The sequence below is a fragment of the Lolium rigidum genome, chromosome 7 (assembly GCF_022539505.1).
Source record: "Lolium rigidum isolate FL_2022 chromosome 7, APGP_CSIRO_Lrig_0.1, whole genome shotgun sequence".
NCBI lineage: Eukaryota > Viridiplantae > Streptophyta > Magnoliopsida > Poales > Poaceae > Lolium > Lolium rigidum.
This window is the reverse complement of record NC_061514.1, coordinates 70,872,383-70,885,012: the sequence shown is the minus strand read 5'-3', so window position 1 is coordinate 70,885,012 and position 12,630 is coordinate 70,872,383. Positions and strand designations below refer to the sequence as shown.

Sequence of the window (12,630 nt, the reverse complement as noted above, 5' to 3'; positions counted from 1 at the left end):
CATATGCTATGCTTACTATTGGTGTGTGTCCATCACATCATTCTTCTAATGACATGATCTTGTTTTTAATTAATAACATACAATGCTATGATCAAGAAACCATAATCATCTATTAATCAACAAGCTAGTTAAAGATAAACCCTAGTACACAGTAGATTGCTGGCCCGTCCGGTCCCTGGCCCGGTCGACTGGCCCCCACGCCGGCCGTGTCCGAGTCAGTCTCGACCAGATCCCGATCTGGATTGGTTTGTAATTGTATTTTTCGACTTCTGGTCGTCCTGAACCCCTATATAAGTGCCCTGGACGCCCCCAAAACAACTTTAGACCACATTTAAGATAAACCCTAGTCATAGTTGATTGCTTTGCAACTCTATTGAATCTATACACCAATTCGCATCGATCTGGTGTTTTTCTACAAAATTTTTGTGTGATCTGATGTTCGATTGGGAATTAGAACGTTGCAATTTACCGCTTCGTAGTTGGCGGCTACGTGCGCAAGTGTGTGGAGTTGCGAATATATTGCAGGGTTGAGAGCTATTGCATTGGCGACAGGGACCAATCGAGAGACTCATTGTGTTATACAAGTTATCCTCCACTTCATCATCGTGTTATCTCGGTTGTTTTCATCGTGTGTTCGTCACCATCCACCGTGCTTACTGAGAATATCGGGCAACCCCTTATCATCTTGGTATCAGATTTCAGCGTTTCATCGGTAAGCCATCCATAATCCACCCCATAGTTGAGTTGTGAGTGTTTCCTATCCAGAAAAAGCCAAAAATATTAGGGCTAGGGTTTGCCATAGCCTTAGATTGCATCAATTTGGAGTTTTAGTTGCTTTTCGTAGTCGTTTTTGCATATCTTTTTCTTCCATCTAGTAGATTGCTAGGGTTTATGTTTTTGCTATCATCTAGTTGTCGGTTTTTGTTACTCTAAGTCCACATAGCGTACAGTTGTTGCGGTCAGAAACCCACCGGCGAGCAGCGACGGGCAACACAGTAGAGCCGGGAGGCTCCCAGGACTGCGGCTGGCCCTGGTCCCTCGAGCGACGGCCCGCAAAGACTCGGCACGCACGTCCGATGCTGGTGCAAGGGCGTGCCACCTGACCTATACCTGGTCGGGAAGGTGATGAATTTGCCTCGCTTAGTTTCTGCATGGCATACACGTAAAAATTAAATACGAGCCTCGATCGGCTCTCGAGTTGTCCTGTGAATCGGCTCAAGGAGCCGATTCACCCATGATTTGTACGAGGTGTACGATCACATGGTGGTCTGCTTGATCAATATAAAGCTAAAACGACCTACTACGATTTAGGGTTTTCACCACATAATCGGAACATCCTACGCGTGATTGAGCACTGGCGGCCACGCACGGTGATCATAAACCGACCCTAGACGAGGCCTAAAAACCAACATGAAGTTGATCCCGGAACATCTTGTCTAGGGCTAGCAAACTACACCCTACGTGCCACTGGATCCTTCAACCCGTTTGTAAGGCCTAACTATGCAGATATTAAACTAATCCTTGAAGAACAAGGAGCAATCATAACGGATCAGATCTACTAAATAATGATCAAGCGAGGTGCCGCCCTTACACCTAAGTGTAGGATAACGTTGCATAGAAAACAAAATTTTCCTACCGCGAACACGCAATCCAAGCCAAGATGCAATCTAGAAGACGGTAGCAACGAGGGGGTATCGAGTCTCACCCTTGAAGAGATTCCAAAGCCTACAAGATGAGGCTCTTGTTGCTGCGGTAGACGTTCACTTGCCGCTTGCAAAGCGCGTAGAAGATCTTGATCACGATCGCTTCCGGCGCCACGAACGGGCAGCACCTCCGTACTTGGTCACACGTTCGGTTGTTGATGAAGACGACGTCCACCTCCCTGTTCCAGCGGGCAGCGGAAGTAGTAGCTCCTCTTGAATCCGACAGCACGACGGCGTGGTGTCGGTGGTGGTGGAGAAATCCGGCGGAGCTTCGCTTAAGCGTGCGGGATGTGGTGGAGGAGAGAGACCGCTAGGGTTTGGGGAGAGGGGCGCCGGCTAGGGCACCCTTGAGGGGTGCGGCCATGGTGGTGGCTTGAGTGGCATACCATCCCCTCTCTCCCCCTCTTTATATAGGTGGAGGCCCCAAGGTTTAGGTCAAAGAGTCCGAATAAGACCCCAACAAAACCTTCCAAGTGTCCAAACCTAGGGGGAGTGGGACTCCCCTTTTTCCTTGGTGGGGTGGCCGGCCACCATGGTGGGGAGTCCACTTGGGACTCCTCCTCCCTTAGGTTGGCCGGCCAAGGTGGGTGGAGTCCCTTCGGGACTCCACCTTCCATCCTTATTTCTTCCGGACTTTTCTAGAACCTTCTAGAACCTTCCGTAGAACCTTCCGGATCATTTTAATTCACATAAAATGACATCCTATATATGAATCTTATTCTCCGGACCATTCCGGAACTCCTCGTGATGTCCGGGATCTCATCGGGACTCCGAACAAATATTCGAACTCCATTTCATATTCAAGTTCTACCATTTCAACATCCAACTTTAAGTGTGTCACCCTACGGTTCGTGAACTATGCGGACATGGTTGAGTACTCACTCCGACCAATAACCAATAGCGGGATCCGGAGATCCATAATGGCTCCCACATATTCAACGATGACTTTAGTGATCGAATGAACCATTCACATACGATACCAATTCCCTTTGTCACGCGATATTTTACTTGTCCGAGGTTTGATCTTCGGTATCACTCTATACCTTGTTCAACCTCGTCTCCTGACAAGTACTCTTTACTCGTACCGTGATATGTGGTCTCTTATGAACTTATTCATATGCTTGCAAGACATTAGACGACATTTCACCGAGAGTGTAACATCCCAATTTTTAAAATTTCAAACCTCATAGATTGCATTCATAAGAATCATGCCATCATTGCATTTTAAGAGAAATTTAAATTCGTTTCAAAACCCCGAACCCTGAAACGGCACTATAGCCACATAGGCGTCTATGCAAATTTTGTTTTGTAAAAGATTTTATTTTGTTTCAAAGTTGGTTCCATAGTGAAGCTCTTTTCGCAAGGAATCCATCGATACCTCATTTGCATTTTTCTGAATAATTTTGGCACACCAAATGCATTTTTAAATGAGAGAAAGAGATAGAAAAAAAAGAGAAAACAAAAAAAAAGGGCGGCCGACCCAACTGGGCCGACCAGCGGCCGAAACGGCCCAGCCAGGCCTCCCCCGCGCCCCAGCCCGCGCCCCTTCTCCCCCTGGGCCGACCAGGCCAAGCCACGGCCCAGTCGGCCAGCCCACCCCCACGATCTCCCTTCGTCCTCCAGGAACCGCCGCCTCCTGTACGTGTTTACGCACGAACTCCAGCGCCGGCCACCACCTTCCCCACCTCGCCCACCTCCCCACGCGCCTCCCCCTCTCAGTCCGAGGCCACCCCTAAAAAGGCCCCGGCCTCCTCTCTCTTTTCCCCCTCTTCTCCCTCTCAGCCACGCCCCCAGGCTGCCCAGATTGCTCGCCGAAGCGCCGCCAACCGCGCCGCCTCCATCTGCTCGCCACGGCCACCTCGGCCCGAACCACGCCGTGCCGCGGCTACCCACAGTTCTTCCTCCGCGTGCCGCACCTCGTCCACGATTTTTCCCGAGCCGAGGACCACCGGAGCGCCGACGCCATGCACGTCTGAGCCGCCGCCGGCGAGCTCATCACCGCCGCCGCCACATCAGCGCCACGCCGTTGCCTCGTCGGCCGCCACCTCGCCGCCACGTGAGCAGCCCTTTCTTTTCCTTTTATTTCTTTCCAATTTCGCAAACAGATTTGAGCCGTAGATGGTAAGTAGATCCAACGGTGTTAGAGCCTGATCCGCGACGAAGGGGTAAGCACCAATCTCATTGCGCCAAGTGTCAGGGACACACCCTAGTTTGCGTTTAATCTCGGTTTCGATAGTCCGCGCTTTGTAAAAATTCATAACCAGAGCTCCGCTTGTCCAAAAATTACAAACTTTATACCTCTGGAATCCTAAAAACATGAGGAACATTTTGGAACAATAAAGTGTGGACTTACAGAAGTTTGAGTTCCATTCATATTTAAATGCCTAATCGGAGTACCTCACCCATAGAATGAGATCTACATACCTTTTCGGGTGATTCCTTTTTGCATATGCTTGCAAATGTTACCCTCTGTCCAGTAGTACCAAAACCATCATTTTTCTACTGTACCAAAAAAATCTTTTACAATTAATGGTAGTTGCCCTTCGCTAGTGCGACATAGATGGTTCGCAATAATTCAACCGACCATAAAACTTGACCATGGCATCATGCATATAGTGACAACCAGAGATCATTAAATGGAGTGCACTTGTGTAAATATCATATGCATCTCATGTCTATGCTTGTGCATTTGTGTTGTGCATCGTGTTTATCGTGCTATGTATGAATGCTTGTAGATTGCGACTGTGACAGCTGCAACTGTTGTGATTGTGAAGATTGCAACTCCTCCCGTTGAAAAAGGCAAGTGACACACACCAAAAGTCCCAGTTTTAATTCTTGCACCGTAGTGTTTTTATAGTAGACATGTCTAGGGTTTATGCTTTGTGCTTGCTAGTAAATCCTAGTAGTATAGCTACACCACTCCTAGACTCCCTTAGCCGCCATTAAATTTAGTTGTTACCTGCTATGCCATGGAAAAGGTTTTGATAGAGGTTAAGGAAAAACAACTAAGTTTAATGAATTACCCGGGTGAATGGTGGAGTTATGGAGAGGGTGGCTCGTATCGGGGGCGAGACCACGGTGCTAGTGCACACTTGCGGAAAGTCACCCAGGCTTAAAGAGATTGTAGACAAACCTTGCTCATTAGCTTTTCGTACAACCACATGCTACTATGGCTCGGCTTGACAAAGTATGTTGTATGAACCCGGATCCTAGGGGCCGGTGGTGGTAGAGGGATACTCGTAGGTGGGGGCGTGGCCCTTAGGGAATGGTTCGGGTGATTACACACGAAGGTCTCGGCCACGGTCTGCACCTGTCCTTTGAGCAAAATGTGCATCGAGGTAGAAGGATTTACCTGGCCATGTGGGTAAAGGTGTACAACCTCTCGAGAGTGTAAAAATCTAAGTACTTAGCCGTGTCCCCGGTTATGGACAACTTGAGCGAACTGACAAGTCCTTGTTCGAAGATCTCCTCATCCCAATTTCTTAAATAAAATTTGATGGGTGAACAAGGGTAGGATGGTACATTGGGGCTTTACCAATGTTACTGTTAATTGGTACATTGGGGATTTACCAATGTTACTGTTAGATTGAAACAAAATGTTTTGATAAATGATAGGGAAAAATTGGCTTTATGCAAAATGAACTCGAGCTCTACCTCGCCAAATGTGCACGTAGGTGTAGGATGCCTTTTGAGTCCACAAAAGTGTCCTTGCCAATACAATTCCAAATGTATTGATTCCTTCGGGCTGCAACGTTTGATGTTGCAGGTATCCCTAGCTGTTGAAGAAGATGTTAGGATCACGAGTCTTTGCCCAACATGTCTGCTTGTGGCATCCGTGAAGGAAGAGGACTCCATGCTATTTGCTTTCCGCTTGATATTGAACTCTGATTTATGTTTATGCTAGCCCTTGAGCTATGCAAGTTGTATCGAACTATTTTATTTTCGCTGGATCTTAGGTTGTAATGAAGACCTTTGCTACTTGGTATTTCATCTTAAACTGTGTGTGCTAGCAGTTCGATCCAGGGACTAGCACTAATGCACAGGGACTTGCACTTTATTTAAAGTGAGGTCACTACAGATGGTATCAGAGCACTGTGTTGCCCATAGGTTCGTGACCCTAGGTTTGGATTAGAAATAGGAAGACCCTAGGATGAAATTCCCTCTTATCTATCTAATCCATTTTCTATTGAAAACAAATGTTTGCAAATTGGTTTTCTTGTATTCTCACCTATTTCATCTTCAAAACAAATCTTCATCCTTTAGACGTCCAATCTTTGACGACCTCAAGGAAGTGGAAGAGAAGCTTGAAGCACCCAAGATGGAAATAGAGTAGACCACCACTTTCTCTCCTTTATCAGACCAACGATATCTTAAAAACGCATTGATCATACCAAATTGTGGTATGACCATACTAGTTTGTTAGTGTTTTAAAAAAAATTGCTTGCGTGATTTTATGGATTGTTTATTATGTGACTTGTGTGTGCATGGGTAGGAAATTTTATTCCCTAGATCTGTCTATCTTGTTTCTCATCTATGCTAAACAACCACAAATGCCGCCAAGACGTGATCCAACCCAACCGGTAATTTTGGAATCCCAAGGTGTGGATGTAATCCTAGGCATGGATTGGATGACCACTTATGGAGGCATAATAGATTGTGCAAAGAGATCAATTACACTCACAACCCCAGAAATGAAGAGGATTCGTTTCAATTCCACCTTTGAGCTTAAAGGTAGTAAGGTCAACTCTCTTAAGGAGGTTAGCATGGAGACTGTGCTCGTTGTGAGAGAATACCCGGATGTGTTCCCGGAAGAGTTGCCAGGAATGCCACCGGATAGAGAAGTTGAGTTTCTCATTGAACTGTTGCCTGGAACTGGACCAATAGCCAAGAGACCATACAAGATGGATGTGGAGGAACTGAAGGAGTTGAAGAAGCAGCTTAAGGAACAGTTGGAAAAGGGTTTCATCCGACCTAGTTCATCGTCATGGGGAGCCCCTGTTTTGTTTGTGATGAAGAAAGATTCTAGCAAGAGATTGGTAATGGATTATCGATCACTCAATGAAGTCACTATCAAGAACAAGTACCCGTTGCCCAATATCAACGACCTATTTGACCAACTGAAGGGAGCAAAGGTGTTCTCCAAAATTGATCTTCGATCGGGCTACTTCCAAATGAAGATCAGAGAGCAAGACATACCTAAGACCGCATTCACTACTAGATACGGTCTGTATGAGTATACAGTTATGCCATTTGGTCTAACCAATGCCCCGGCATATTTTATGGCCATGATGAACAAAGTGTTCATGGAATATTTGGATAAGTTCGTAGTAGTATTCATCGATGATATATTGATATACTCAAAGGATGAAGCCGAACATGAGAGGCACTTGCGCCTAATCATGGAGAAGCTTAGAGAGCACAAGTTGTATGCCAAGTTCAGCAAGTGTGAGTTCTGGTTGGATAGGGTTGGATTCCTTGGACATATAGTTTCAGCGAAGGAGTCGCAGTCGATCCGAGTAAAGTTGAAGCTGTGACCGAGTGGGAATCACCCAAGAATGCAGGAGAGATCCGGAGTTTCCTAGGACTCGCTGGATACTACCGGAGATTTATTGAGAATTTCTCCAAGATTGCAAAGCCCATGACAACACTGTTGAAGAAGGAGAAGAAATTTATCTGGACTGACGAGTGTGAAGCTAGTTTTCAAGAGTTGAAGCAACGCCTAGTAAGTGCACCGGTTCTATGCTTGCCGGATATCAATAAGGATTTCCAAGTGTACTGCGACGCCTCTCGTCAAGGACTTGGAGTTGTTCTAATGCAAGATGGAAAAGTAGTGTGCTATGCTTCACGACAACTCAAGAAGCATGAGAGAAACTACCCAACCCATGACTTAGAGCTAGCATCTGTTGTTCATACCCTGAAAGTGTGGAGGCACTACTTGATGGGAAAGCATTGTGATGTGTTCACAGACCATAAGAGCCTGAAGTACATATTTACTCAGAAGGAGCTGAACATGAGGCAAAGAAGATGGTTGGAGTTAATAAAAGATTTTGATATGAATTTGCAATACCACCCAGGGAAGGCTAACGTCGTAGCCGATGCGCTGAGCCGTAAGAGCTATGTAAACGGCCTCACCGCTGGAGAATTACCAGAGGAACTGTGTGAACAGTTTAAGGACCTCAGACTAGAGGTTGTGCCCAAAGGTTATTTGGCATCACTTGAAGTTCAGCCAACACTAATGGACAGAATTAGAGAAGCTCAAAAGTTAGACAAAGAAATAGAAGAGATTAAGGTCCTTATGAGCGAAGGCGAGCAAAAGGATTTCATGCGGATGAACAAGGAACTATATGGTTTGAGAAGCGTATCCGTGTACCCCGGGACCCCGAGCTTAGGAAGTTGATTTTCCGGGAAGCCCATGATTCACCATACTCCATTCATCCGGGTAACACCAAGATGTACATGGACGTGAAGGAAAGGTTACGGTGGAGTAATATGAAGAGAGACATCGCTGAGTATATTGCACTGTGTGATGTTTGTAGTAGAGTCAAGGCGGAACATCAGAAACCCGCAGGATTGTTGCAACCACTACCTGTACCGGAATGGAAGTGGGAGAATATTGGCATGGATTTTATCACCGGACTGCCAAAGACTAGATCGAGGATATGATTCTATTTGGGTCGTAGTCGACCGTCTGACTAAAGTGGCTCACTTTATACCCGTGAAGACCACCTATACAAGTGCCAAGTTAGCTAAGATATACATGAGCAGAATCATTTGTTTGCATGGAGTGCCCAAGAGCATTGTGTCAGACAGAGGTACCCAGTTTACATCTCACTTTTGGCGTCAAATACATGAGTCTTTGGGAACTAGACTTGAGTTCAGCACAGCGTTTCACCCACAGACTGATGGACAGACTGAAAGAGTGAATCAAATCTTGGAGGATATGTTAAGAGCATGTGCATTGGACTATGGATCAAGTTGGGATGAAAATCTACCTTATGCAGAGTTTTCATATAATAATAGCCACCAAGCTAGTATTGGTATGGCACCCTTTGAGGCATTGTATGGAAGGAAGTGCACCACCCCATTGCTATGGAGTGGCGTAGGAGAAAGAAGTCTGTTTGGCCCAGACCTAATCAAGGACGCCGAAGAGAAGGTCAGACTGATCAGAGATAGAGCGAAGATAGCCCAATCTAGACAGAAGAGCTACGGCGACTCAAAGCGTAGGGAAGTGACCTATGAGATAGGTGATAGAGCATACCTAAGAGTCTCACCCCTACGTGGTGTGAAGAGATTTGGAGTCAAGGGAAAGTTAGCACCCCGCTTTGTAGGACCATTCAAGATCCTGGCTCGCAAAGGTGAAGTAGCATATGAGTTGGAGCTGCCGAGAATCTCTAGCTGCGGTCCACAGTGTGTTCCATGTAAGTCAACTAAAGAAGTGTCACCCAGAAATGGCAGAGACCCCGTTGAGAGATACAGTGCCACTTGAGGAAGTTCAGTTGGAGAGTGATCTCACATATGAAGAGAAGCCGATGAAGATACTGGAGACAGCAGAAAGAGTGACACGTACGAAGACGATCAAATTCTGCAAGGTCCAGTGGAATCACCACACCGAGGAAGAAGCTACATGGGAACGAGAAGATGACCTCCGTGAAGATCACCCACACCTATTTGCTAGCCACTCCGATTCTCGAGGGCGAGAATCATCTTAAGGGGGGTAGGTTTGTAACATCCCAATTTTTAAAATTTCAAACCTCATGCATTGCATTCATAAGAATCATGCCACCATTGCATTTTAAGAGAAATTTAAATTCGTTTCAAAACCCCGAACCCTGAAACGGCACTATAGCCACATAGGCGTCTATGCAAATTTTGTTTTGTAAAAGATTTTATTTTGTTTCAAAGTTGGTTCCATAGTGAAGCTCTTTTCGCAAGGAATCCATCGATACCTCATTTGCATTTTTCTGAATAATTTTGGCACACCAAATGCATTTTTAAATGAGAGAAAGAGATAGAAAAAAAAAGAGAAAACAAAAAAAAAGGGCGGCCGACCCAACTGGGCCGACCAGCGGCCGAAACGGCCCAGCCAGGCCTCCCCCGCGCCCCAGCCCGCGCCCCTTCTCCCCCTGGGCCGACCAGGCCAAGCCACGGCCCAGTCGGCCAGCCCACCCCCACGATCTCCCTTCGTCCTCCAGGAACCGCCGCCTCCTGTACGTGCTTACGCACGAACTCCAGCGCCGGCCACCACCTTCCCCACCTCGCCCACCTCCCCACGCGCCTCCCCCTCTCAGTCCGAGGCCACCCCTAAAAAGGCCCCGGCCTCCTCTCTCTTTTCCCCCTCTTCTCCCTCTCAGCCACGCCCCCAGGCTGCCCAGATTGCTCGCCGGAGCGCCGCCAACCGCGCCGCCTCCATCTGCTCGCCACGGCCACCTCGGCCCGAACCACGCCGTGCCGCGGCTACCCACAGTTCTTCCTCCGCGTGCCGCACCTCGTCCACGATTTTTCCCGAGCCGAGGACCACCGGAGCACCGACGCCATGCACGTCTGAGCCGCCGCCGGCGAACTCATCACCGCCGCCGCCACATCACCGCCACGCCGTTGCCTCGTCGGCCGCCACCTCGCCGCCACGTGAGCAGCCCTTTCTTTTCCTTTTATTTCTTTCCAATTTCTGCAAACAGATTTGAGCCGTAGATGGTAAGTAGATCCAACGGTGTTAGAGCCTGATCCGCGACGAAGGGGTAAGCACCAATCTCATTGCGCCAAGTGTCAGGAACACACCCTAGTTTGCGTTTAATCTCGGTTTCGATAGTCCGCGCTTTGTAAAAATTCATAACCAGAGCTCCGCTTGTCCAAAAATTACAAACTTTATACCTCTGGAATCCTAAAAACATGAGGAACATTTTGGAACAATAAAGTGTGGACTTACAGAAGTTTGAGTTCCATTCATATTTAAATGCCTAATCGGAGTACCTCACCCATAGAATGAGATCTACATACCTTTTCGGGTGATTCCTTTTTGCATATGCTTGCAAATGTTACCCTCATGTCCGAGTAGTACCAAAACCATCATTTTTCTACTGTACCAAAAAAATCTTTTACAATTAATGGTAGTTGCCCTTCGCTAGTGCGACATAGATGGTTCGCAATAATTCAACCGACCATAAAACTTGACCATGGCATCATGCATATAGTGACAACCAGAGATCATTAAATGGAGTGCACTTGTGTAAATATCATATGCATCTCATGTCTATGCTTGTGCATTTGTGTTGTGCATCGTGTTTATCGTGCTATGTATGAATGCTTGTAGATTGCGAATGTGACAGCTGCAACTGTTGTGATTGTGAAGATTGCAACTCCTCCCGTTGAAAAAGGCAAGTGACACACACCAAAAGTTCCAGTTTAATTCTTGCACCGTAGTGTTTTTATAGTAGACATGTCTAGGGTTTATGCTTTGTGCTTGCTAGTAAATCCTAGTAGTTTAGCTACACCACTCCTAGACTCCCTTAGCCGCCATTAAATTTAGTTGTTACCTGCTATGCCATGGAAAAGGTTTTGATAGAGGTTAAGGAAAAACAACTAAGTTTAATGAATTACCTGGGTGAATGGTGGAGTTATGGAGAGGGTGGGCTGTATCGGGGGCGAGACCACGGTGCTAGTGCACACTTGCGGAAAGTCACCCAGGCTTAAAGAGATTGTAGACAAACCTTGCTCATTAGCTTTTCGTACAACCACATGCTACTATGGCTCTGGCTTGACAAAGTATGTTGTATGAACCCGGATCCTAGGGGCCAGGTGGTGGTAGAGGGATACTGTAGGTGGGGGCGTGGCCCTTAGGGAATGGTTCGGGTGATTACACACAGAAGGTCTCGGCCACGGTCTGCACCTGTCCTTTGAGCAAAATGTGCATCGAGGTAGAAGGATTTACCTGGCCATGTGGGTAAAGGTGTACAACCTCTCGAGAGTGTAAAAATCTAAGTACTTAGCCGTGTCCCCGGTTATGGACAACTTGAGCGAACTGACAAGTCCTTGTTCGAAGATCTCCTCATCCCAATTTCTTAAATAAAATTTGATGGGTGAACAAGGGTAGGATGGTACATTGGGGCTTTACCAATGTTACTGTTAATTGGTACATTGGGGATTTACCAATGTTACTGTTAGATTGAAACAAAATGTTTTGATAAATGATAGGGAAAAATTGGCTTTATGCAAAATGAACCTGAGCTCTACCTGCCAGATGTGCACGTAGGTGTAGGATGCCTTTTGAGTCCACAAAAGTGTCCTTGCCAATACAATTCCAAATGTATTGATTCCTTCGGGCTGCAACGTTTGATGTTGCAGGTATCCCTAGCTGTTGAAGAAGATGTTAGGATCACGAGTCTTTGCCCAACATGTACGCACTGTGGCATCACGTGAAGGAAGAGGACTCCATGCTATTTGCTTTCCGCTTGATATTGAACTCTGATTTATGTTTATGCTAGCCCTTGAGCTATGCAAGTTGTATCGAACTATTTTATTTTCGCTGGATCTTAGGTTGTAATGAAGACCTTTGCTACTTGGTATTTCATCTTAAACTGTGTGTGCTAGCAGTTCGATCCAGGGACTAGCACTAATGCACAGGGACTTGCACTTTATTTAAAGTGAGGTCACTACAGAGAGGGCCTAGAGTATATCTTCTGTTAAGTAGTGTATTTTGCCATCCTACTAGCATATCTCATAAAAGAAATATGTAGTGATTACTAGAATAATCCACATAGACTATAAGCATTGCTACGGAAGATCTAATCTTATCGTATTCAACTCTTTGAACTTTGTCGTAAACAATTTTTCGATAAGTCAATCTTTCTTCAAGGATATTTCATCCAAGTCTATCAATTTCATAGATCCATTTACTTTCATAAAGTATTCATCTATCTTGGATTTCATGGCG

The 12,630-nt window shown here is 46.3% G+C and overlaps 1 protein-coding gene across 1 annotated transcript in view; it reads right to left on the bottom strand.

The window, feature by feature from the left end:
- Nucleotides 1-8,832: 8,832 nt before the first annotated feature.
- LOC124671510 (disease resistance protein RPM1-like) overlaps nucleotides 8,833-12,630 on the bottom strand; it is a 55,675-nt gene continuing 51,877 nt past the window's right edge. The window contains exon 2 of the mRNA XM_047207877.1: nucleotides 8,833-8,862. Coding sequence (XP_047063833.1) covers nucleotides 8,833-8,862 — 30 coding nt within the window. The remainder of the gene's footprint in view (nucleotides 8,863-12,630) is intronic.